The sequence below is a fragment of the Linepithema humile genome, chromosome 4 (assembly GCF_040581485.1).
Source record: "Linepithema humile isolate Giens D197 chromosome 4, Lhum_UNIL_v1.0, whole genome shotgun sequence".
Classification (NCBI taxonomy): Eukaryota; Metazoa; Arthropoda; class Insecta; order Hymenoptera; family Formicidae; genus Linepithema; species Linepithema humile.
In genome coordinates this window covers 9,761,006-9,788,622 of record NC_090131.1, presented here as the reverse complement: position 1 = coordinate 9,788,622, position 27,617 = coordinate 9,761,006, and the positions used below count along the sequence as shown (strand labels likewise).

The 27,617-nt window shown below is 33.4% G+C and overlaps 2 protein-coding genes across 8 annotated transcripts in view; one reads left to right on the top strand and one right to left on the bottom strand.

Annotated features, from left to right (window-relative positions):
• Oseg5 (intraflagellar transport protein Oseg5) overlaps nt 1-27,617 on the bottom strand; it is a 323,588-nt gene that overhangs the window by 66,679 nt on the left and 229,292 nt on the right. For 4 of the 7 annotated variants that reach the window (XR_010889949.1, XM_067354035.1, XM_067354038.1 and 1 more), the window contains one exon: nt 4,904-5,043. The exons of 2 other annotated variants lie outside the window; for them this stretch is intronic. Coding sequence is in view for 4 of the 5 variants with exons in the window: in XM_067354035.1 (XP_067210136.1) it covers nt 4,904-5,043 (140 nt within the window). In the remaining variant the exon portion in view is untranslated. Of the gene's footprint in view, nt 1-4,184; nt 4,314-4,903; nt 5,044-27,617 lie in introns of those variants that run through there. One more of the 7 variants, XM_067354037.1, reaches the window with a different exon arrangement.
• LOC136999633 (uncharacterized) lies at nt 11,872-19,715 on the top strand. The gene is made up of 6 exons (XM_067354042.1): nt 11,872-12,135; nt 12,235-12,463; nt 17,914-18,372; nt 18,470-18,720; nt 18,813-18,981; nt 19,059-19,715. Exons 2-6 carry the CDS (start codon nt 12,310-12,312, stop codon nt 19,325-19,327), a joined length of 1,302 nt encoding a protein of 433 aa, XP_067210143.1. The 5' UTR covers nt 11,872-12,135; nt 12,235-12,309; the 3' UTR covers nt 19,328-19,715.

The following is a 27,617-nucleotide window of genomic DNA, read 5'->3' as shown; positions in this document are numbered from 1 at the left end:
CATATGGACCCGAAACGACGCTATTCCTTATTCGTTAGGGCCTCTTTCTTCCTACCCCCATTCCAAGTAACTTAATTACCTAAACCTAATCCTATTAGCTAAAAATGACGCCACCCTCCCCCACATTAAAAATCTTCTCACTAATTTCTATTCGATCCCTGCTTCAAAAACCTAAGATTTTCCAAATGGATCCACCCCAAGGAAAGGGTATAAAAACCCGTGTTTTGGTGGCTCCAAACGCAATTATACACAATTAGTCACTCAGTTCATCAAGCAAGTTTTGCCAAGTCCTTCAGACAGTTTTTCGAGTAGTTCGGGCCGCGAAATAAAAAAAGTCAATACTTTGTCGCGACCAAGTGGTGCATCTCAAGTAGATGGTCCATCACCCTGACGACACCATCCCGCAGCAGGGTGCCCACACGTTTACAAAAGGGTCCGACGCCTACACAACACCATCCCTCAACGGGGCGCCTACTCAAAACTACCGAACATATTCAACCCGATCCGAAACTACCCTGCAACGAGTAAGTCAGTTCATTCCTCTTTATTTTATTATTTCTTGTGTCCTCCCTCCGAAAAAATGAAACACACACACACACACACACATACTTGTAAAGAATATACAAATAAAATTATTAACACATGCGATTAAGAATTAAGTTTTTGTATCTTAATTATAAATTCAATCAAATTAAGATGTTGTCTTTAGTAAATTAAACTTTTGTTCTTTTTCATTTAACCACACCCTCCTCGTTCGTCACCCCCTCACACCTTCCCTCTCAAATTGCGCACAAAGGTTCCATCCCGGGTAAAAGGGATTCAATTCCTTGACCCAAAAAGGGAACCACGAGCGGTTGACTTGTTGACGGAGTAAAAACGACTCTTCCAGTCGCTGACCCGTCGCAAGTCCTAAACTTGCCGCTCGGCTCGTGCGGTTAGGCCCGTTTACGTCGATCGCCGAGTCCAACGAAAAAATTCTACATCTATCAGGACGTAACATGGTAAAGAACTTACTTATTCAGTTTGACCCGCTCTATCTGTACACGACGGTTGGGCCGCGAACTTTGGGACACCCTGTATATATATATATACTATATATATATTGTTGCGTCCCTGTATTTCGTCTCATTGAGAGCAGAAGATTCGTCTCCAGGGAGACGCTTATTTGTAAATAACGTTAGTCTGTCAGTCTTATAGAAAGAGTAGAAGATTCATTTCTAAGGAGACGCTTGTTTGTAAACAACGTTTGTCAGTTTTAGTTTCGGAGGAGCTGTCAAATTGTGCGGACGCGTATTGACAGTTCTCTTGTATTTATCGGTTTTGGTTGCAAAGATTGTAAATAAGTTCTATTAAAGTTCTCAATTCGTTAAGAAGTGTTCTTTATTTCGTGTGTGTGAGTCTTTCGAGTGAGTGAACATTATTCTCAAATTGATCGGCCGATCCATTACGTTCTACGGGAACGTAACATTTTGGGGGCTCGTCCGGGATCGGCGAACGACATGTCCACAGTCCATTCACCAAGGAGGACGCGTACTCAAGCTGCAGCGGTGTCAAATGAAACGGCAGTGGTTTCGGCTGAGTCGGAAATGCTGCGTACAATCCTGGAGGAGCTAGGACAACTCCGAGAGGAACGACGAGTTGAACAGGAGCAGATACGGACAGAACTGCATCGTTTGGAACAAGATATAGTCCAGCTAAGTCGTTTTAATAATAGCGAAATTAGGAATCAAGGAGAGAGTTCCGTGTCACGAAATAGCGAAATTAGGAATCAGAGAGAGAGTTCCGCGTCGCGAAATAGATTAAATATTGAAAATTCAGATTTAGGTTATAAATTTAAACCGGACAATTACGATGGAAGTGTTCCTTTGCAGGAATTTTTAATTCAATTTGATTTGATTGCTCAAGCAAATTCTTGGACTGAGTCAGTTAAAACGGTTGCATTAGCGACTAGTTTAAGAGGCAAAGCGCGTTCTATTTTGGATGGGGTCTTTGAATTAGAAAATTTGCGATTCGAAGACTTGAAATCAAAATTAGAATTATGTTACGGGGAAGGACATTTGGCTCAAACTTTTTATATTCAGTTTACTAATCGTAAACAAAAATTTTCTGAAAGTTTAACAACATTAGGCGCGGATATAGAACGATTATCGCGTATGGCTTATTCCGAATGTACAAAAGAAATAAGGGATAAAATAGCTTGCGCTCAGTTTATCACCGCATTGTCAGACGGTTTTATCAAACGTACCCTTCAATTAGAAGGAGTGACATCGTTAAAAATAGCTATGGAAAGAGCGATGGCTATTAAAGCTATTCAGGAAAATAGCTTCTCAAAAAGAAAAGATGAAAGAAATAATTTTTTGAAAAAGGATTTTGAAGAAGATAAGTTTGAATTTGTAGAAAATGATAAAAATTGTGCATCAAATTGTGTATCAAACAGGATGCTGATAGATTAGCTCCTTTTTATAAAAGATAAATTCTGTATTGATAGTAATTGTTTTCTTTTTATTGAATAAGTTACTTGTTTTGATCGTTCTTATTTATTTATTTTAGAAAGAATGAAATGAAAATGGAAACTGAAGTGATTCTATAAGAAGTTGACGACGAATTTGACGAAGACTGTCTCGCTCACGGTTTTTGAGCCGTGGTTTTCCCGTGAGCCGCAGGGCAAATGCCGAGGCAGGGACTTGAGGAGTCTTTTAAGACGATGGGACCACGGTGAATACCCCCCTCTTGTCCGAAGCTTCACGAAGAACATACAAAGATTTTAAAAATCGATTAAGTCAGAGGAAATAAGTTGCCTGGTAACCTGTAGCAGCAGCTCAGGGTAGGGCAGAGAAGCTTATTAAAGACTTGGACATCGATGGATCAAGAAATTTAAACTCAAGCTAGAAGAGAGCTAGGAGTTTAATTGAAGATCCAAAAAATGAATTAGAATGTCGGGACGACAATCTGAAGACGAGGGGGATAGTGTTGCGTCCCTGTATTTCGTCTCATTGAGAGCAGAAGATTCGTCTCCAGGGAGACGCTTATTTGTAAATAACGTTAGTCTGTCAGTCTTATAGAAAGAGTAGAAGATTCGTTTCTAAGGAGACGCTTGTTTGTAAACAACGTTTGTCAGTTTTAGTTTCGGAGGAGCTGTCAAATTGTGCGGACGCGTATTGACAGTTCTCTTGTATTTATCGGTTTTGGTTGCAAAGATTGTAAATAAGTTCTATTAAAGTTCTCAATTCGTTAAGAAGTGTTCTTTATTTCGTGTGTGTGAGTCTTTCGAGTGAGTGAACATTATTCTCAAATTGATCGGCCGATCCATTACGTTCTACGGGAACGTAACAATATATACAATATATAATATAAATTATAATATATTATAATATATATATTATAATATATATACATATATACATATATTGAATATAGTTATTATTAATAATTAATTGATTAATTAGTTAATTTTGTATTCATTACACAAGAATAAAAATAAGAAAAGCATAATATATTTCTTTAATGAAATATATAGTATTATATGTATATTTTTAAAATATTATTTTGTCATATTTTGTTTATATTTAGTTGACGCCTTATACAGGGTGTCTTGCACAAGGTGAATCAACTCTCGGGTGTAGGTAGAGCGGGTTAAACCTAACCTAACCTAACCTAAACCGAGTAGAAAAGTCTTCTACCGTTTTGCGATTTTTGCAATAATTAATGAGAAATTAATTAAAGAAGGTCGGCCAATTTGCGCGAGTCTAAGCGCGCGGCGAGAAGAGATAGTCCACTGTTACGTGGTCGCTAGGACACAAGGATCTAGCATTACGCACTGCTCGTATGTTGTTGTTGTCATTTGTAAAGTACTCCTTCCAATGCGCGTCACGCGCCACGGGTCTCTTCTTGCCGCATCTTTAAACTCGCGCGAATTGGCCGATATTTTTAAATTAATTCCTCATCAATTATTGCGAAAGTCGCATAACGGTAGAAGACTTTTCTACTCGGTTTAACCCGCTCTACTTGTACACGAGAGGTGATTTACCTTATGCGGGACATCCTGTATATGTCTATTTCGTCTCGTTATTATATTGCAACTTTGCGACGGAATTTCGATCGAGGAAAGAAGTACGAGTGTCATTTGTTTACAAACTATCCAATAATACATACACAAATCACATGTCAATGCAGTGAATTACTAATCACAAACAAATACGTATACGGACATTATGTCAATAATATCAGTCTTATTTTTAGTTTTATCGAAATGATGGCGCTTTTACGTTGGAGTTTGTCAGGCGCTCCGGAATCATCTTAAGAACTTGATCAATCTACGCATAAAGGTATGAAAAATTCAGAAACTATCAAATAATTTTACGTAAAAATGCACGGTTGGTTTATTGTGCATGAATTTGGCGCGAGACATGACCATTTCTCTCAATAACACATAAATAAACTTTATTATGCAATTTTTAAATAATTTTTTTTTTAATAGCAAATTAATACTTTTCCTACAGTTGTTAAATTAAAAATATGCGAATAATCTTAATAAATATAAAATGTCTTTTTGGTGTAATATATTAATATAAATACAATATTAATCTTTTGGTCTAATATATTAATAATTTATTTGATTGCACTTTTTAAAAAAATGCAGAAAAAGAGACGTCCAGTTTTCTAACCGATCGCCGTACTCGTTTGAATAACCATGGAACTTTGAACAATAATTTTTCATAAATTATTACGCATTAACGAAAGTTATTGTACCATGTGGAAGGATTAGTGGAAGGGTTGCACTATACATATTAAAATTGAGCAAAATTTAGGGGGTCAAAAGTTGGTTGTTTTTTTATTAGTTCAATATTGAACTATTTATAAATTTTTGCGTGAATAATTAAATTTAATGTAACTTCTAACATACCTATTCCAGTTGTAGACCTCAGTATTTATGCGTATAGCTTCTTTAATTAGGCCACTTTGTAGCAATATACCTTCTGCCGCTAATAAATCACCTGCTAGTAATGCCATTTCCGCATATCTTTCTGTAGTATTAGATAAACTCTGAAATTGTATACCAATTTAATTGTTTGAAATGTATATTAACAAAAGATGTTGCCATCCGTTATGGAAATTTGTCTCTCAATTTTATTTAAGCTTTATTTTTTAGTGTATTTGGCGCTAAGCAAAAGTATCAATGAGAACAATTCTCTGCGAGCTATAGTTTAGCTCAGTGCTCGGAATTAGTTGAACATTTCAGCCGATTTCCGCGGTATACGCCTCCTTTCTTCTCCTTACCGCGCGCGTCGCAACCGCTAAGGCCAGCGCCGCTGAGCGTTAGGAGCGGCACTATCTGATTATGAGTGGGTTCTTCTCCCTATTGATTAAAATTTTAAAAAATTTATTAAAATTGATTAAAAATAAATTTTTATTTTTAAATTTATTAAGTGGAAATATTTCAATAGATTTCCACGTCACCCATGAGGTACTAATGCTGACGCGTTTTTTTTTTTAATGGTTTCCCCCGTAGGCCTATTCTACTAAAGATAAAAATAACAAATTCTTAATTTTAAAAAATATATATAAAAGAGATTTTCTTAATTAGATTTTCCCGAGTAGAAATTTGATCAGGCGTGCCTTGTGTCATATAAGGCTCTAATTAGATACAAATAGGGCATGCCTGCCTACGGCATGCCAGATCAGTACCTTTATAGGACCTTTTTTACTCTCGTATGTAATATATAATTAAGGCATATCTAATACGGCATCAGTCAGGACCTTCTCTAAGTTGCCCTAAAAAATCTTTACAGTAAAATCTGGTAAAGTAAGAATCAGGATCTTTATGAGTTTTTTTTTCAATATATAAATTTGAAAGATGTCACTCTGGTATGCCAGAGTAATGAAATCCTTATGGCAATTTTTCTCAATTTCTTCTAACAAAAAATTTTCAAAAGTAAATTTGTCTATGATAAAGCATCAATTAGGGCTTTTTTATTTAACTAATATTATCATTGTAGAAACTACGATTTTTTTTTCTTTTATTACGATATTTAGATTTATTTTTTATATACTTGATGTATAATTAATAAAAGGTACTGTGTAAGAATTTTTTTTGGTGTATGAATGATAAGTAATATTTTAAAATAACTTGAATTCAACTATATATTTCTGATATTAACAAATTTAAATTTATTAAAGTTAAAATTATTTCACAAATTTTGGACTCTCTGGTTCATATTTGGCCGAATTATTGCTAATTGTTTCATAATTTATAAAATAGAGGTCAGCTTAGTAGTCAAAACTGTTATGGTGTATGTAGTACACGAAATCCCATGTTTATGTAATTCCTATAAATCATAACTTTTTTCATGTGATTTTTGAAATATAGAGCAAAGTTTTCGCATAAATTATTCAACTTTAATATATATTCAGTGTTATATTATACTGTGATTATACTGTTTAACAAAAGATGAGTGATAATAAAAGAAAACGAAAGCAAGAGCTGACAAGATTACGGGTGAAGTGGCATAGAAAAAAGAAAGGTTGTAATATATTTGAAAACGAGGGAGAATCTGATGACAGTTCAGCTGCTTCTATTTCAAATGTGCAGAAATGCTTTATGAACATTGAACAATTTGATTCATATGATGAGAACGATATGGAAAACAGTAGAGAAAATGTAAATATAACCCAGCATTCCATGGACAATATAGATGATAAAAATAATTTTAAGGATAGTGATCAAGCTGATTTTGAAATGGATGAACTCAATAACACAGATGAAGAGATGGATTTATTGGAAACCAGTATGTCTGAGAATGAATGTGACAACGATGCAGAATTCGATGAAATCGCAGAGCTACGAGCCTGGGCATTATCTAAAAATCCTATTATACCTCACACACGCCTTGATGCATTACTGCGTATCTTGAGGGTCCGCTTACTTCCAAATTTACCAAAATCTTCAAAAACTTTTTTAAAAACAGCAAGTGTGGATTATGATATTCAAATCAATGAAGATTCTAGCGAGTTTGTATACTTTGGCTTAAAAAAGATACTACAAATGTCTATCAATCCAGATCTTCACACAAATAATGTTGTCAATTTAAAAATCAATGTGGATGGTGTACAATTATTTAAATCGAGTTCAAAGCAGTTTTGGCCAATTTTATGCCAAATTCACTCCGAAAAAGATGTTTATCAGCCATTCCCAGTGGCTATTTATTGTGGTACTCACAAACCACGTGACTTAGAACAATTTCTAAAACAATTTATTGAGGAAATTAATTATCTTCATGAAAACTGCCTCGAAGTGAATGGACAACATTTAGAAGTGAAATTAATAGCATTTATTTGTGATAGGCCAGCTCGAGCATTCATTAAATGCATCAAAGGTCATGGAGCATACTGGAGTTGTGAACGTTGCACGGTTCGTGGTGAACGTGTTGAAGGACGAATTGTGTATCCAGTATCAGAAGAAGGAATAAAGAAAAGAACGGATAATTCATTTCGCAGTCAAGAAAACCTTGAACATCATCAAGGCATAACACCCCTCTTAAATATTCGTCCTAAACTCAACATGATATCGATATTTTTATTGGATTTCATGCATCTTTTATGTCTTGGTGTTATGAAAAAAATATTGAATTACTGGTTATATGGAAATATAAAGGTACGATTAAGTCAAACTGCCAAATCTCTTTTAACAAATTTACTTGTAAAACTTCAATGTCAAGTTCCTCAAGAATTTCAACGAACGACACGTTCCTTTGCTGATGTGGAGAAGTTTAAAGCGACTGAGCTAAAATTTTTGCTTTTATATTGTGGGCCAATAATTTTTAAGAAAGTTTTACCTATAAATATTTATAAACATTTCTTACTTCTACATGCTGCATGTAGAATATTATGTTCCAAGAGATGGGCTGTAGAAAAAAGAACACATGCAAAAAAATATCTTATATCATTTGTAACATTGGCAACATGTTTTTATGGAAAAGCAAGTCTTATAAGTAATATGCACAGTCTCATTCATTTAACAGACGATGTACGTTACATGAATTGTTCGTTGTCCAGCATATCAGCATTTCCGTTTGAAAGTGCATTAGGAATAATAAAAAAATTTCTTCGAAGTGGCAATAAGCCTCTGGCACAAATTGTTCGACGGTTACATGAATCATTTTTCCTAGGTATTCAAAAACCTCATATACAACCACAAATTCAAATCTTACGACAATTATGTCCAAATAATGAGGGAGAAATTGTTATTAAACGCCTCAAATATTTAGGAGTTACGCTGACATCTCGTGTACCTGATAATACAGTGTTACTTGATAATGGTTTATTATTGAAAATTGATAGAATCTTTATATTAGCCCATGAAGATGAGAATAATATAAAGATAAAAGGTACTATCTTAAAAAAAGTCAAACCATTATTCACGTACCCTTGTAATTCTGCTGATTTACACATGTGGGTTGTGAGTGAGCGAAATACCACATCTCACACTTGTTCTCTAAATAAAGTAAAATAGAAAATGGTTACTCTTGACATTAGTACAGAAATAAAAGAAGAAATTTATACAATGCCACTCCTTCATATGTAATTTTATCATTTCTCTTAAAAAATATTTTGTGCTCAAGTTATATGCATTGAAAAAACAAAACTAAAAATAAAAATATTCAATACAAATCAACCTGTTTCATTTTTATAAAAGTTTACTTAAGTGTGCTGAAAATATGCAAGCGAAAAATATTAATTAAATTTTTCTTGTGCAAATCAAAATGAACAAAAAATATTGTGATTAACAATTATTACAAACAATTAATGTTGAATTCTTACTTCCAATGTTCAACATTTTATCAGATATGTCATATGAAACATTAATCTTTGTAAATTTTCGTTTTCCATAAACAAAATTTAATTCTTTGTTCTATTCTTATTTTTATTTGAAAAATATAAAAAGCAACTTAAAATATTCAAAAAACTACTAAAACAATTTTTATTTTTAACAAATTTGAATTTAAGCAATGAAACAGATGGAACGACACTACGGCTTTTATTAATATTCCTTATAATTTTGTTTTGGAATATCTTATAAAATCTGATTTGTTGCATATTTTTTATATTAATCAATCTTTAAAAACAACTTAATCAAGAGAGAATATTGCAATATTTTTAAGTTTCTTTTCTCTTTCTCGATATCATTCGATGTCGACAGTCGATGGTTTATTCACATCTATATATAATAGAGGCTGCGGTCGAGTTGCCGCTACAAATGCTTCGAAGTATTCTTTCTCTCTTTCTTTATTGAAAAAAAGAGAAAAAGAATGTTTCGAAGCATTTATAGCGGCAATTCGACCGTAGCCAGAAATGTTCATACATGGTTATTATGATATTAGCCAGTAGCTAGCTGGGATGTTAGCTTACGCATGCGCTAGTAATACCATCTCTGTAGCGTTCCCGGCATCATTGGGACTTCATTGTTTCTTGTGCCATCACTCACGGCTTACGGCACGTGCAAAAGCTCTCGTGATTGGAAAAAAGTCACGACCACGTCAATCGTCTTTTTTTATTTTGTATGTGAATAATATCGTCCGTAAATAATATTCAATGTTTTCATTTGTGTAGCTATAAAAAAAACTGTAAGTACTTATAATAAAGTTATAATAAAGTTAAAAGCAGTAATCATTGATAAAGTTGTGTGTGATGTCGTTTTGTTAAAATATGCAACACGAACAGAATATCTCAAAGATCGCTATCTTTGTTACGTATTCGTATTCTCTGAAAATAAGCATTAAAATAATGGTTAAATACGGTTTATTGATATAAAATTTTTTTTATTTTTTTTATTGTTTGCTAGATATAACCTTATAATGGCATGATGTCAATTTATTTTAATTCTTTCTCTCTATTGTACATTCTCTATTTTCTTTTCTTTGTTCTTTATTTTGATTTTTTTATTCTGTTACATCGCAATGCCGCCCGAGTCGAAATTTTTAGCCTAGATTAAACCTACAAGTTTTGTCGAATTTGGAGAACCAATGTAAGCTTTAATTCATATATATAGATATAACATTACATTGGCTATTGCCCTCCTTTGATACTAAAAATTGTTACTTATTGTCGTTTTTTCCATGTGGAAGCTCAAAAGAGTATCTACTGAGAACCTCTAAAAAGGCTTCAGGTTCTATAAATATGTATTTCTAGAAAATAAATATTCAAAATTACTTAATAATCTATTATCTCATATACTCTACTTGCATTTAATGTATCTTGATTTCAATAAACAATATATTAATTATTTATTATTTATATATTAATTATAATTTGCTTAACTGTAAATAGGCTACTATAAGCAAATATTATATAAATAATATTCACTTATCTCTTACATATCTATCTGCAGTTAAGTAAATTACATAATTAATGTATTGCGCTTATTGAAATTAAGATATGCATTAAATATAAATAAAGTAAATGTGGTAATAGAATATTAAATAATTTCGAATTATAGGTCAGATATGTAATAAAATATTAAATAAAATTTTGAATTTTAATTGTTTTTTGTTTATTCGAATAAATTTTTAGTTATTTATAATACTAAATATAATACTGAGTTGCACTTAATTTTTAAAAATATTTTTTACTATTCATTTGTTATTATTTATTTTATATTATAACCAGGGTCGGACTGGAACACCAGGGCCCATCGAGAAAATTTGTAAAAAGGGCCCCCACTCTAAAGCGCCGCGGCAAAAAATTTTTTTAGTTCAAGGTCAAACGTGTTTTAATGAAATTTGGAGATATTTTGTCCTTTAATTTGTTTGTTGTTGTTTTTATTGTAAATTTTTTTGTATTGTAGTAAAGGTAGCATACGTAAAATAAATAACCATGTATAGTGCATGTATTTTATTTAATAATAAAATAATATTTCTTTGGCTTTTAGTAAATATTCTTTTATAAATTGTCAGTTGCCATAACCTTTCAGACGAATTATAAAAAAAAAATGAAAGGAGAACACGAAAGACAGTGACGCACTACAGATAGTTGACTAACGCTAACTCGTGCTCAGCGCTATCTTGGTTAGAGAAGGAAAGCACGTCGTTATTCAACTGTCGCAATCTGATAATTTAGAATTTAGATTATTAATTTCTTGCATAAAAAATTTTTAAAAAAAATTTGGATTTGGGGGCCACTGGGGTCCCCAAAAACATAGGGCCCCCCGAGAAATTTCTCGGTATCTCTCCTGTCCAGTCCGCCTCTGATTATAACATTTATTATATTAATCTGATACAATAGAAATTGAACTCAATTATAGATTGAATATTAATATTTTTATTGCTAGAAATTTCGATAAGATTTGGAGATTCAAAAGAGGTAGGAGTTGTAAGAACGAAAGTAGGAATTGTATGTTTAACATCAATAAAAATAAGGGTTTTCTAGGACAACAAGATTAAAGAAAGGCCAAAAGAAGACATAACACTTTCAAGATAGAACTTGTAGGTCAAGGAACATTATTAGAGGCACAAATAACCATGTATGAGGTTTATAGTAGGTTTTAAATTTCGACTCGGGCGGTCACATATAAAAGTGTTTTTATTTCATGATTAAAATTATATTAATCTCAACATCGAAGAATTGCAGTCGTTCTATTGTTATAATTTCACTATTCTAATAAAAATTAAGAAATTGCTTCAAAATTTCTTGTTTTTTTAATATATTTTTTATTCATTCATAAACAACTTAATATTTTTTATTTTTATATTGCATATAATTTAGCAGCTGATATTTTATCGTGTAAAAAAATATAAAATTTCAAACTCTTAATAATTCTTTAATTTTTATTTTTATAATCAGAAGATGCTGTATATATATATTTTTTCAATTTTATAGGAAAAATGAAAGAAGACTTAGATGATATTAAGGTTTATGTCTTAGTTTCTTTCCCGGATGACGATGGCCCACTGAAAAGCATTGATATTATTCCAAAACATTGGATACCACCTTTAAAAAAATTTGACGATGAGCTTTATTGTTATTATATGCCCAATATAAAAGATGAAAAAGCTAAAGCTAAATTTAGAAAGAAGATCAACTTCTGTGAACCATTTGAAAAAGGTTGGCCTCTTCATCGCATAGAAATAAGAGGCTCAGCAGGTGACTATTAGGCAGATAATTATTGTTTTAAATGACTATAGAAAATTTGATACTTAATAAGTTTATTTTATCATAGATTTAAAGTTTATTTTATCATAGATTTCTTATAAAGAAGCTGAAATCAAATAGGAAAAACTCAGTAAAGCTTCCTATGCTTATACAACAGATGAAGAGATGAATGCTAAACAAAAAGCAGAGATAGACACAAGAAAATTAAAATGCAGAGGTGTAACATATAGTCTCAAGACAGTTACTGAAGAATTGGAAAAGGCAAAAACAGATTTTAATGCTTTCTTAAGTGATGAGGATACCATTGATGAAAAAAAAGGTAGACCTTCCCATTTAATAATTAAATAATTTCATTTATTCTTTATTATTTTTTTTATTATTATTACATGAAACGGTACGTTTGTATACGCGGAATAACTCGCCGGAGCCAGGAGTTCGGTCGGTTGGGGGCACGTAAAAGAATGCTCGGTGTAATAAAATAAAATAATAAAATAAAATAAAATAATGTTTATTTCGTAAATGCTAAAATCAATTATATACAGCTGTGTGGATACGGAACGTTTAGTATGTTTGTTTGAACGCGTATTATAAATTATAGCGGTGGTGCGAATACGGTGTAACGGCGGTCGTATAGTGACGAGAAAGCGTCAGCGCAAGCGCGGGCGCCGCAGTTGTCTCTAGACGACTGCGAGCGCGTGGATCGATACGTTCGAGCGGCGTCGGTGATCGATCGACTAATCGATAGCTCGGGCGCGTGCGCGGTGACTTGATGGTTGCTGTCGATTCGATTGTTCGCGATTGCCTGCCGGATATAAGGACCCGATTTGAAAGGGATGAAGACAGGAGCGAGGACGCGCGTATTGCCCGCGCCCTGTAATGACTGGTGATCGGACGTGGAGCCGAGTATTCCCGGCGGTATACGGGTATGCCCGTATATAAGAACGAAGCCGAGTGCGCTCGGTAATATACGAGTATGCTCGTATTTAGGAAACGAAACCGAGTATGCTCGATTATTATACGAGTGCGCTCGTATGCGAGGAAACAAAACCGAGTATGCTCGGTAATATACGAGTACGCTCGTATGCGAGGATCGAGGCCGAGTACTCTCGGTGACGTGCGAGTATACTCGCACGGAGAAACGGAGGACGGTTCCTGGTGGTTGAGTATGCTCGGCAGGAATACGAGTATTCTCGTATCGAGATCTAGAGCCGAGTATGCTCGGCGGGGATACGGGTGTTCCCGTAACGTGTGGAAGCGGTTCCTGGAGCCGAGTATGCTCGATCGGTGCACGAGTATGCTCGTGCTCGTGGGGCTACTGGTCATAGACTTCGAGTATTCTCGAAAGATTACGAGTGCTCTCGCAATAGGATGTTCACTGGCGAGCAGTGAACAGGATCTGGTAAGAAGGCGTACAGCCGGGCCTCTTTTATACCCGGCTGTCGCCCGACTGGCGAAGGATCGGCAAGCATCGGCGGCAGTGATGCGATATTTCCCACAGCGGTCCCGGCTCCGCTGCCTCACACAATCTTACAGAAGCGCTACGTCACGTATCCGTGTGAGCTCGGCCGTTCAACCAATGGAAGAGAGCGAACGTCTCCCTTCCACCGAGCCGACACAACAGACGATAAATGCATGCTACTTGCATGTTAAAAGCAAACGTTTCTGATTCAGAAAAGAAATTCTGAGGCGAGTGGCTGAAATATTAGAGATCACCTGTTCGAGACCTGCTTCGTGCAACTTTTTTTTCTTTTTTCCACATTTGTTTCTAGCATAGTAAATTATTAGATAATATTTTTTTGCCCAAAAAAATAATATTTTCTATTTATTATTAATATTCGCAAATATTAAACTAACAATTTTAGAAATAATACAGATCTACTATTGTTAATAGAAAAATGAAGTTATTCTACAATGTTGCAACAAAGTGCTAATTTAACATATGTGAATATTTTTAATAAAGATAAAATAATTTTTTTTAGCCAAAAACATTATCTAATAATTTGCTTAAAATAAATATCGAAAAAGGAAAAAAAGTTACAAAATCACAGTTTTCAAACACGAGATTTTTAATATTTTTGCCATTCGCCTTACTCGTTTAGCCATGCTTGTTATTTTACATTTATCAACATGAAAGATTACACGCCTGCAAAGCTTTTAATTATTTATTTTAAACTACTTTAAACTACATATTAGCAAGAGTTACTGCAGTAACTACATATACATGTACTGTGGAGATTAGTGGAGGAACACAGTAACATATTAAAAATGCAGTCAAATAGATGTAGATTGGTAATTTTATTAGTACTGTAACGGTGCAGCCCGCAAGCTGCATCGTTACGGCTACGGACCGTCCATCGTCCGTAGCCCACCAAGGGCGCATCAAGCGCCGATAAGCTTTTTGTCAAAAACAGCGGCGGTAAACCGCCGAAAATCCCCCACACCCGACCGTTCCGAAATTCCGTTTTGTGGGGGACTCGCCGCCGAAACCGCCGATGTTTGCCGATTCAAAGCCGTTCGGCTGCCAGCCGGGTATAAAAGACGCCCGGCTGTACGTCTTCTCACCAGACTCCGTTCGCTGATAGACAGCGAACATCCCTCTACGAGTGTCCTCGTAGTCCCAAACCGAGCATACTCGGTTTTTCGTTATACCTGTGCCAGCACACGAGTATCCTCGTGTACCGCCGAGCGTCCTCGGTATTCTTGATTCCCGCATACGAATCTATTCGTATACCCGCCGAGCGTACTTGGCTCCTCTAGGCCACCGAACTTCGTATTGCGGGCATTTCCGCGTACCTAGCTAAGTCGTCGTTCTAAAATTCCGCCTTCGTACGAGCATCCTCGTACTCCCGCCGAGCGTAATCGGCAGCCTAAGTCCTGATATCGCGTTTATTCGCCGGGATTTCAAAACCGTAATCCGTCCGGCAAGCAAAACTGCGTCGACCAATCCGCGCCGCCGAATAGTCCGCATCGATCTACGCATGGTGGAAAGAAACAAGGTGAGTTATTGCGCATAATGGCGGCAAAGAGTTGGGGGACTTGCTTGTCAACCAATCACAGGGGACCCATTTTATGCGCGCAAAATTCAAACGTTCACAGCTGATTAAAAAATCAAAACAGTATTGTAAATAAATAAATACTGCGACTATTACAATTTTTAATGCAACAGGTCGGCATACTGTCTACAAAGATAAAGTCACATAATATTACATATTACACCAAACTCTAAACAAATCTTCATATTATATATTCATTTATTACTTACACGACGGTCACATCGGTCTTTTCCAAATTTAAGAAAACTCTCTGCACGAACACTATATATTTTTTTAAGAGGAACACTGTATACACTTTATATACGTTAATAAAGCATGTCATCAGCCATCAGCCATACTGAATTTTCATGAAATGGGCCCCCTATAATTAGCTGTCCGCTCCCCACTACCTTTAGACTACTGCGCAACCACGAGAATAACTCACCTTGTTTCTTTCCACCATGGATCTACGATCGAACAGACTCGCGATACTACGAACGCACTCACCGACAAGCGCTCCGTCTTGTACCAACCGTTGCGACACGATCGCCCGCGCTTGCGCTCTCGCCGACCGCACCAGGACGCCTCACGTCATACTAAATAATTATTCCACCATCGCCTCAAATAATTATTTCATTATTACCGACACTTCACATTTATTTTCACGTATACCTCGCATTTATTTCACGCCACCTCAAATAATTATTTCACCGCCGCTCAAATAATTATTTCACCATTAACGATACTTTGCATCTATCTTCACGCTACTCTGTACTTATTCCACGCCGCTTTAAAAAAACTATTTCGCTATCACTTGTTAATTATTTCACCGATATTTGGCTATTTTGTATGCTCTTTCGAATTCATCCTGCACACGCTTCGCATGTATACACGAGCATTGAAGCAGATCATTCGAGACAAACCATATCTACATCTTTCTGAATAAACACTATTTTGTTACATTTATTATAAACGAGCATTTGGTTTATTTGACATACCCCCAACCGACCGAACCTGGATTCCGGCGAGCTACTCCGTGTCCGCCGAAGCTCACACGGTTTCAGTACTATTAATAAGTAGTGGTCTTCCGCACCACCTTTGAGGTTCCATTTATGGCGCGTTCGATTTTTTTTTTAAATGGATCGTCGCCTGGAGCCCTATTGTACCACTTTTTTTTACACCTGTTATTTACAGATTAAAATAATTTACAGTAGTTGACACTGTATTTTTGTATCTATATACTTACTGTACTTTGTATACTCACTGTAATTGTACTTTTGCGCGTTGCGCGTATATTGGCGAGTTGGGAAAATTACTTACTTTATAATTTTTTATAAATACAAAATATATTTTGTATTTATTATGCCGGCAATGCTATCAAGAGTAATGAGAAATACAAGGTGTCCCATTTTAAACAATCCACTCAAATATCTCAGAAACACCGAGTTAAATAAAAAAATTTTTTAAATAAAAGTTGTAGGATTTGGAAAAGTACAAGTACAGTGAGTATACAAAGTACAGTAAGTATATAGATACAAAAATACAGTGTCAACTACTGTAAATTATTTTAACCTGTAAATAACAGGTGTAAAAAAAAGTGGTACAATAGGGCTCCAGGCGACGATCCACTTAAAAAAAAATCGAACGCGCCATAAGTGGAACCTCAAAGGTGGTGCGGAAGACCACTACTTATTAATAGTACTAATAAAATTACCAATCTACATCTATTTGACTGCATTTTTAATATGCTACTGTGTTCCTCCACTAATCTCCACAGTACATGTATATGTAGTTACTGCAGTAACTCTTGCTAATATGCAGTAGTTTAAAATAAATAATTAAAAGCTTTGCAGGCGTGTAATCTTTCATGTTGATAAATGTAAAATAACAAGCATGGCTAAACGAGTAAGGCGAATGGCAAGAATATTAAAAATCTCGTGTTTGAAAACTGTGATTTTGTAACTTTTTTTCCTTTTTTGATATTTATTTTAAGTAAATTATTAGATAATGTTTTTGGCTAAAAGAAATTATTTTATCTTTATTAAAAATATTCACATATGTTAAATTAGCACTTTGTTGCAACATTGTAAAATAACTTCATTTTTCTATTAACAATAGCAGATCTGTATTATTTCTAAAATTGTTAGTTTAATATATGCGAATATTAATAATAAATAGAAAATATTATTTTTTTGGGCAAAAAAATATTATCTAATAATTTACTATGTTAGAAATAAATGTGGAAAAAAGAAATAAAAGTTGCACGAAGCAGGTCTCGAACAGGTGATCTCTAATATTCCAGCCACTCGCCTCAGAATTTCTTTTCTGAATCAGAAACGCTTGCTTTTAACATGCAAGTAGCGTGCATTTATCGTCTGTTGTGTCGGCTCGGTGGAAGGGAGACGTTCGCTCTCTTCCATTGGTTGAACGGCCGAGCTCACACGGATACGTGACGTAGCGCTTCTGTAAGATTGTGTGAGGCAGCGGAGCCGGGACCGCTGTGGGAAATATTGCATCACTGATCGGCGGTTTAGCCGGCGGACCCCCACCTGGTAAATTTCGAAACGGTCGGGTGTGGGGGAACGTCCGGCGATTGACCGTTGGTGTTTATGATTAGTTTTATCGGCGTTCGATGCGCCCTTTTTGGCTACGGACGATGTTCGGTCCGTAGCCGTGACGATGCATGCTGCATCGTTACATTATTATTGGTTTATTATTTTTGTTTATTTAATTTTAGTTAGTATTTCGTCGTCATCGTTACAAAATTTCGACATTGATTCCGATGATTTAAAGAAAAAAAGTCCTGTACCCACTCAACGAAGAATACAAAAAAATATTTCAATAGAGGATAGTTCTTCAGAAATCGAGAATAACAGGGATCAATGTGTAACAGAAAACAAAATCAGGTCAAAAAACAAAAAAGAAAACAAAAAATTCAAGTCAAATTTGAAAAAAAAGCAAATTACATGCTCTCAGTTCTCAAATAAAAATTTACTTGAGAATCAAAAAAATTCTAAAGAACCAAGTTTTCATGAGCTCAAATCTCAAAAATTATTTCCGGCTAGATCCTTCAATGTCCATGAGAACAAAATAAAAAAATTTTCAGAATGTGATCTGAATCGAAGGACATCAAAAGTTGTCATTAATGAGAAAGACAGTGAAAATGATTTATTAATGAAAGAGAACAAGGATAATGGTGAGATCGATGAAAGTACATAAAAAAAATATTTATAACAATTTTTTCACTCTAGAATCTATAATTCATTGATTTCAAAATTATCATTTGCTTTCAGAATGCTTGAAAACATTAATGGAAAAAATTCATCAAAGTTTATCGATGCAAATTTCTCGAGTTAAAGGAGAAGTAATATCAATAAAGAATATATTGGAAAATTTACAGCTGCAACGTGAAGGACAAAATGTTGATGGACAATTAGAATCAGACGCAGAAGATGATGGATTTAAATTTCCCCTTACAACATATGATGCTTTCAAAAAATTTGATGAGAAACTGAAGACTGATCAGACCTACAGAAGAAAAATCGTATGTTGTTTTTTTTTCTATTCATGATTGATATAATTGAACACTATACTTAAATAATTCTTATTATTCTTATTTGTTTTTTTTTATTGCAGAAAAAAGTGATAAGGTCTCAAATTAATGTTACACAGAATTGTTCAAAAAATTTAAGTGAAATTACAAGGTTTTTTATAGTCAGAATAGTTGCTTTGAAATTTACAGCGGTTAAAAAAATAAAAGATAAAGAGCTATTCAAGGATACGCATTTCTATAAGTTACTAGAAGGTGGCTACAAAATAATTATTTCAATTTTTTTTATCTCATTAATTTTTTTCTCATTATTTATAATCGTGAAATTTCAGGACTATTTTTAAGTACTCGTAAAGTAGTCAACTCAAAACAATTTGAACAATTAATGGGAAAAGTTTTAAATAACGCAAAAGACTGGGACGGATTTCGCTTTATACGGCACCAAAACACAATAGAAAATAAAATTCTCAATTCAAAAAAGCCACAGGATAACAAACATGATAATGATAAAGAGAATGATAATGATAATGATAAAGAGAATGAAATAATGAATCAAGTAATTGAGAGCTTCAGCGAAGAAGACAGCAACGATGAAGGATAGTGAAATAGTTAAAAAAAAATTAAGATTTTTAAACATAAGAATATTTTATTTTGTTTTTGTTATTTTGTGTTTTTTTTTTTATAAATGATAAACGGATGTTATGATTTAAACAGATGTTTATGTTATGTGGATTTATATGTCAGCTTGTTTATATTTTGTTTTTAAGCGTGCATTTTTTATCTCTTGAAAAATGGTTAAAAAATGTAAAGATTAAATTCTTAGTATTATTTTTTTACTAATTCTGTAAATTCTTTAAAAATCTTAATGTTCTAAATAAATAATAAAAATATTAAAAATATTCAAATTCATAGTTATCATCATTTATTTTAGAGCTTGACAGCATCCTTATGTCAATCCTATTAGGGCTCTTTTTTTTTATCCTGATATTGTCCTGATAATATGCCTGAAAAGGTCCTCATGAATCCGGCTAATGTGGTCCTTATTAGGTAAATGAAATCCACCCCTGACTATGCAACGCGTTACACATCTTGTCAGAACCAAATCAGGTGACCTTACCAGGGCCAGATTATATATTACTCTGATTTGGACCTGCTCAGACACTTAATAAAATTTCAACTCGGGTTCTTGGCCTTTTATGAGAATGAACAATTGATGCAATGATGTAGATAGAAACCACTTTTGAAAAAACGCGTCAGCATTAGTACCTCATGGGTGACGTAGAAATCTATTGAAATATTTCCACTTAATAAATTTAAAAATAAAAATTTATTTTTAATAAATTTTAATAAATTTTTTAAAATTTTAATAAATAGGGAGAAGAACCTACTCACAGAACCTAATCAGATAGTGCCGCTCCTAACGCTCGGCGGCGCTGGCCCTAGCGGCTGCGGCACGCGCGGTAAGGAGAGGAAAGGAGGCGTATACCGCGGAAATCGGCTGAAATGTTCAACTAATTCCGAGCACTGGTTTAGCTTGCAGAAAGCGTCAAAAGTTGATGATTTTTACGACTTTTTTTGCAAATATCATCATATTTTTGCAGTTGAAAGTTTTGACAAATGAACCATCTCAATACTCATCAACGTGGAAGTGTCTGCAATTCGAGTGTCACCCAGACTCTTCCAATCACCCATTCATAGAATCCAAATAATTACTTAATTATTAATGATCACAGTTCTATTAGCTAGCTAGTTGAAGTTTGGAACGTTGCTGGAGTGATCTTGTCTCATTTTTCCTTTTGCACAGAAAAACTATTAAGTGCTACAAAAAATATAAAATAGATCTATACATCCTGCGGAAGACACCCTTTGTGACGTGACGCTTTTGAGCGCCGTCACAAGGGCAGTAGCCCGGCCGTCTTTTTGTAGTGTCTCACACACGACTAACATCCGCGCATTAGTTACCGTGAGCGCATTTTTGGCGCGCTCAGTTACCAAATACCACGTATCCAGCTCCGGATATCGTGTCGAAGCCTCTCTCTCGCGAGCTAATCACCGACAGTCTCTCGTTGTTCGTTACCGTCTTCCGTTACCGTCTTTTTGATACCGTCTTTCCGATACCATCTTTTCGTTAACGCTTTCGATGCCGTCTTTTTGTACCGTCTTTGGCTATCGTTTTTCACGCTATGTCTTTGTTGAGAGTATCGTCTCGCTATTGAGTACCGTCCCACATCACGGGTACCGTAAAGTCTTTCGTTGTAACGAAATTACGATTGTTTAATGTCAACGGACGGATTTTGCGCGGAAACGTTCTCCGCGAGACTGCCCACATAGCAAAGATCTCCCCAGGACATCCCAATTTGATCGAAATGGTTCCAGTTTGATCCAGAGCAAAACGTTATCCGTAGGATTACCTGAGGATATCCCGTGTAGCATGTTCTGTGGATATCTTATGTACGATCTCCGCAGGACATCCCATTTTGATCAAAATGATCCGAACGATACAGATCGATAATAAATAGTTATTCGTAGGATTTTCTCAAGATATTTCTAGCACAAAAAATGTACGTACATTAAAATTGCTGTTTCTTCAAATTTAGCAAAAGATTTCTTACATAAATATTTTTTAGTAAGACATTTTTTTTGCTTAATTTGAACAGAGAACAAATTTAATTTTGTGTGCAAGCGTAGACACACATATAACATACAAATATAATTTTAATCCGTTCATTTGTTAAGATCAAAGTACAAGTATATATAGAGAAAATATTTATTTCTATTATATGACGATACTAGAACTTGGTCATCGAGTTCTTGGTTCGAGAAGTCAGTATATACAGTGATGGAAGAAAGTTCCGTAACAGTCAAATATCTTGGAAAATAATGATTATGGAAGAAAATGTTCAATACAAAAGTTTTAGTATATCAAATGGTCTATTATATGGTTATATTGAAATGACCTTCATGTAACCTTGAAAGACACCGCGAAGGTCAACTTTGAAATCTTAAATGGAAACTTCTATTTTCTATTACATATTCTTAAAGCTGGTGTCAAGACGTTTCCGAAACAATATAATGAAGTTATTTTTCATTAGGTACTTTTCGAGTTATAAGGCTTGAAAGTTACAGCATTTTGACATAAAATACAAAATATCTTGTAAAACATTCAATTTTCGGGAATCTTACCTTAATACTTTTATGCATAAAATAATGAAACAAATCAATTGATATAAAGAAAACACATAGTTGCTTTAAAAAAAAAATATGCAGCTGCATGTTGCAAATTATATATTTTTTCTTAAAAGCAACAATGTGTTTTCTTTATATCAATTGATTTGTTTCATTATTTTATGCATAAAAGTATTAAGGTAAAATTCCCGAAAATTGAATGTTTTACAAGATATTTTGTATTTTATGTCAAAATGCTGTAACTTTCAAGCCTCATAACTCGAAAAGTACTTAATGAAAAATAACTTCATTATAGTGTTTCGGAAACGTCTTGACACCAGCTTTAAGAATATGTAATAGAAAATAAGAGTTTCCGTTTAAGATTTCAAAGTTGACCTTCGCGGTGTCCTTCAAGGTCACATGAAGGTCATTTCAATATAACCATATAATAAACCACTTAATATATTAAAACTTTTGTATTAAACATTTTCTTCCATAATCATTATTTTCCAAGATATTTGACCGTTACGGAACTTTCTCCCATCACTGTATAAGATTACCGCTTTTTGATTACCTAACCTTTCTCGAATCGACAACTCGAATTGAATTCTAGTGTCGTAGATCGGTGAACATTGAGATTAACGCAGGCAGTGAAGTGTGAGTTTTGTGCTGTGATTCTCCCTTAAAAAACGGAAAAAGGCGCATAAGCGATAATATAAGGCGTCAGAAACTATTAAATTGACAGATAATTATTAAAATCTAAAATTATTATATCATATGCAGGTCATCTTTCTATTTATATCATAAATAAGGTTATGTTTGAGAGATGTTGGCTAGTAGAACACCACTACTACAATTTTTATTTATATATTTTATATTAATTTTTGTGCTATATATATATTTATAGCACAATTATATATATATATATATATATATATATAATTTCTACAAATAAATTAGTTTTACGTATGTAATACTACGTATATGTATAGTATAGTAAAAATAGGATTCAACATTATTGTTTTAAATTATATTACAGGAGGAGTTTGCTTATTTACAGTATAAAAAAAAGACTATAGATACTAATATTTAAGTCATCATTAATTATTGCGTAAACAAGGTAACATAATATTCTTAACTTATGGCATAAACAAGGTAACATAATACATGCATCTTTAAGAATAACTAGTACTTTGAAAAATGACAAGAATGATGTATATGTAGGAAATATAAATATTTGTTTTGTTAATAAATTTAATGAATGTATAACTTATGAACAATTGAATATATATTACGTATATATATATATATATATATATATATATATATATACCCACACATACAAACACATAAACACACACTTAAACACATAGATATTTACACTAATAAACCTATACATAATGCATATACATATAATACATACATTAGATTTAGTTATTAAATTATAAAAATTAGATTAACTTTCCATTTAATTCATTAAACATCTGGTTTTAAAAAATTAAAAATATATTGAGAGGTATATGTTTATATTTATGTTATACAGGATGTCCCATTTTAAATTACGCACCTGAATATCTCGTCAGGGGAGCCACCAATTCGAAAATAATCCTTACAAAAGTTGTTGGGTTCGGAGGGGGACATCCGATGATGACATTGGTTTAACCTAGGGTGTACATGCCAAGGTCATATGGAGATCAACTTTGTTTTTTTTAATGGGACATCCTATTTTTGATTCCAAAATCTAATAGCTGGTGTCAAGAGCTTTTCAAAACACTATAATGAAGTTATTTTTCATTAAGTACTTTTCGAGTTATGAAGCTTGTAAATTACAGTATTTTGACATAAAATATAAAATATCTTGTAAAACATTCAGTTTTTGAGAATGTTACCTTAATACTTTTTGCACAAAATAATGAGACAAATGAATTGGTACAAAGAAAACACATTGGTTTAAAAAAATAGTATGCAGTTGCATGTTGCAAATTACATATTTTGTCTTGAAAGCAACTATGTGTTTTCTTTATACCAAATGATTCGTCTCATTATTTTGTGCATAAAAGTATTAAGGTAAGATTCCCGAAAATTGAATGTTTTACAAGATATTTTGTATTTTATGTCAAAATGCTGGAATTTTCAAGTCTCATAACTCGAAAAGTACTTAATAAAAAATAACTTTATTATAGTGTTTTGAAAAGCTCTTGACACCAGCTATTAGATTTTGGAATCAAAAATAGGGTGTCCCATTTAAAAAAACAAAGTTGACCTCCATATGACCTTGGCATGTCCACCTTAGGTTAAACCAATGTCATCATCAGATGTCCCTCTCCGAACCCAACAACTTTTGTAAGGGTTATTTTCGGATTGGTGTCTCCCCTGACGAGATATTCAGGTGCGTAATTTAAAATAAGACATCCTGTATAAATGTTTATACGTATTTGTAGGTGCAGTTCAATTAAAATACCCGCAAGCTACCGAACACAAAATTTCGGAACCAATTAAATCATGATTTTGTCATGCAACTGAAAAAAATAAAAAAACTGAATGCTGCACAATAAAATATTCAATACTTTTTTTTATATTTTGTTCATGTGTATAATTTATACATAATATTAGCAATTTTATGTATAAAATATTATGTATATAATATTGTATATGTATGTATATGTATGTAATATTATTCATATTAAGTTATAATATTTAGTAATATTAAGTTTATTAATTTATATCTAACACTGTGACTAGTGCAATTTTGAAATGTACAAGACGTATCTTTAGTTTTCGTTTTTATATATACAAATTTTATTTTTATTGTGACTATTTTTACATTATTTAGTAAATAAAAAATTTTTAAAAAATTACATATTTTATAATAAAATATACTTTAAATGTACTATTATTTATATTACTTATACGTACTTTACCTTTTTTTAAATGTGTCTATTTCTTAAAATAATGTAATATAATAGAAGCTTTTATTTTTAGAAATTTTGCTAATAATCTTTCCTTATGCTCATAAAGATACTTACATGTCAAATATCTATATAAAATATTTGAAAAAAATATGTATTTTGAAAAAATGTTTCAAAAATTGTTTAGTTTTAAAAGAGTAATAAAAAGTAGTAATGAAACAATATGTTGATAGTGGTGTCATTAAAGCAAGATTGTCGTAATTTTTTAAAATATAAATAATAATTAATATAAAACTTTTTGAGAGAGAAAGAGAGAGACGTTACTTATTAAGATTACTGTTTTATTGCTTCCTTAACTTAAAACTAAACAATTTCTGTTTAAATCTTTAAAAAAAATATATTTTTTAAAGGCATTTTAAATAAACATTTAAAATAGATATTTTTCTGGGTGGTATTTATAGTCCGATTTTATATTTAGAATCGTCTTATGATTTCATTCAACTAATGAAATAATGTTGCGCAACCATTTTGTTGATTGAATGAGGTTTTAAAATAATTTCGAATATAAGATCGGATTATGAACACCATTCTATATTCAATGATTTTATCTGCATTTTATCTGGATAAAAAAAGACATCCAGGAAACATTGTTGGGATCTAATTTAATCATATGTAGGATATCTCAGGAATATTCCAGGGATTTATTTTTGGATGTCCTACGGATATCTGAAAAGCGGACATTCGGATATCCCACGGATGCCCTACGGATATCCTACGGCTTTGTACAGATATCCCAGGGATATCTGAAAATCCTTTACATTACATCCCACGGACATCCGTAGGATGAAATTTTGCTATGTGGGTGCAGTTACCGTCGTTATAGCATCTCTGCAAGAAACGAAGATATCCGTGAAAATTACCGCTCCGTGACATAGCCTTTCTCGTAGTTAGATAACCGTCCGTTTCAAAGTAGGTTTGTTTGGCCTTCACCGGTCTCGTTCGTTTCGTCACTCTAACGGATGTCGATGTTGCGAAGTATTGTCGGGTCAATTGTCATTTTTCGTGATCGCGTTTTCGAATTTCCATGCTGTTACCGAATTTAATTTATGTTATTGATTTTGCGGGCAACTTGTCCCGCTACCGCCTTTATTAAACCGTTACCGTCATATCGGTTCATGCCGAACTATAATTCTATCATCGCAATACGATCTACTCAACTTTACCCTTGTTCACACTAATTGTTAAAATATATTCTTGTTAAATATCCACTTGTTAAATATTACTGAGTTATCCTTGTGTTCGCCTCTCACTCCGGATTCTCAAGAAAAAATAAAAGAACTGCGCCCCTCTGCCATATACTGAGCAAGGCGTGGCCGGACATATTAAGAAAATTATTGAAGTTACCGTTACCGCAGTGCGATTACACGCACCTGGCGCTCATTTTCAGATGCGCCGACTTTTTGAGTTACCGCTGTTACCGCCCGGGGTACCGAATCGAGCATTTATTGCCGATACCGCGAGTTATCGAATCGTGCATTTATTACCGATACCGCGCAAGTTACTTAACTCCCGAACTATGTGGAGTACCGCGGGTTACCGATTTCCATTGGGCGTGCTCCCTCGGATCTGGCGTGATTCCAAGGCTAATTCACGTCGCACCTTATACTCAAAAAACGTCCTCCAGATCACTTAAAAAATTGTATCTTGTTACACCAAAAAAGATCTAAAAGGAAGTTTTTTTGAATATAAGGATGTCTTCCGCAGGATGTATTGAATTGGTCTATTTTATATTTTTTTTTGTGGCACTTAATAATTTCTTTGTGCAAAAGAAGAAATGGCACAAATTATTTTAAAAAATCGCTCCAAAAACGTGCCTAACTTCAACCAACTAGCTGATAGAACTGTAATCATTAATGATTAGGCGATTATTTGGATTCTATAGACGGATGGTTGGGAGACCCAGGGAGAACAACAGGTCTAATAGACGGCTAATAGACGCTAGTAATTTCGTCTATAAACGTCTATAGACGTCTATTAGATGTCTATTAGACGTTTCTTAGACCTGTTGTTCTCCCTAGGAGAGTCTGGATAAGACTCAAATTGCAGATACCACTATGATGTGATGAGTTTTGAGGTGTTTCACTTGTTAAAACTCGCAGAGAGTTGCAAATATGATAATTTTCGCAAAAAAAGTTCTAAAAGTCATCAACTTTTGACGCTCTCAGCAAGCTAAACTATAACTAGAGTGTTGTACCCATTGAAACTTTTGCTCAGCGTCACTCAGCGTAAATTACAAAATCTTAAAGTTTGAACGAAATCCATCGGAGACAATTTTCATAAAGAGTGTGCGGAATCTTTTCAGTTTTTCATAGGCTATAGTACATATAGTACATATGTATCAGAAAAAATTAAAAAATCAAAACATAAAAGTTTAAAAAATTAAAGCATAAAAATTGCTACATTATATTTGGTTCAAATTAATACTTGCAAATAAAAAATATATTAAAAATGATAATAAAATTTTAAATAAGTTTAATGAATAATAATAATTATTTAATAATAATAATTATTTACTTTTCGTTTGAATCTGACATGATAATAAACAGTTATAAATTTAAAGCAATAGTTATATTATTATACATAAAAAATTGATTAGTAAAAAGAAAGAGAAGTATTTAAAAAAAAAAAGTTAGGAGATATAGATAAAGAAATACTACTCAAAAACACCAATACAAAGGGGCTTATTTATAATCAATAACATTATAAAATTAAGGAAAAAGCTAATAAAGCCCGAGCTGGGTTTAATTATTCAAATAT

Excerpts from the sequence above, each read along its gene's own strand:
- LOC136999633 (XM_067354042.1), top strand. The coding sequence starts at position 12,310 with ATGAATGCTAAACAAAAAGCAGAGATAGACACAAGAAAATTAAAATGC. Across the intron at positions 18,373-18,469 it reads GAAAGAGAACAAGGATAATG|AATGCTTGAAAACATTAATG; the intron begins GTGAGATCGATG and ends ATTTGCTTTCAG. Across the intron at positions 18,721-18,812 it reads AGACCTACAGAAGAAAAATC|AAAAAAGTGATAAGGTCTCA; the intron begins GTATGTTGTTTT and ends TTTTTATTGCAG.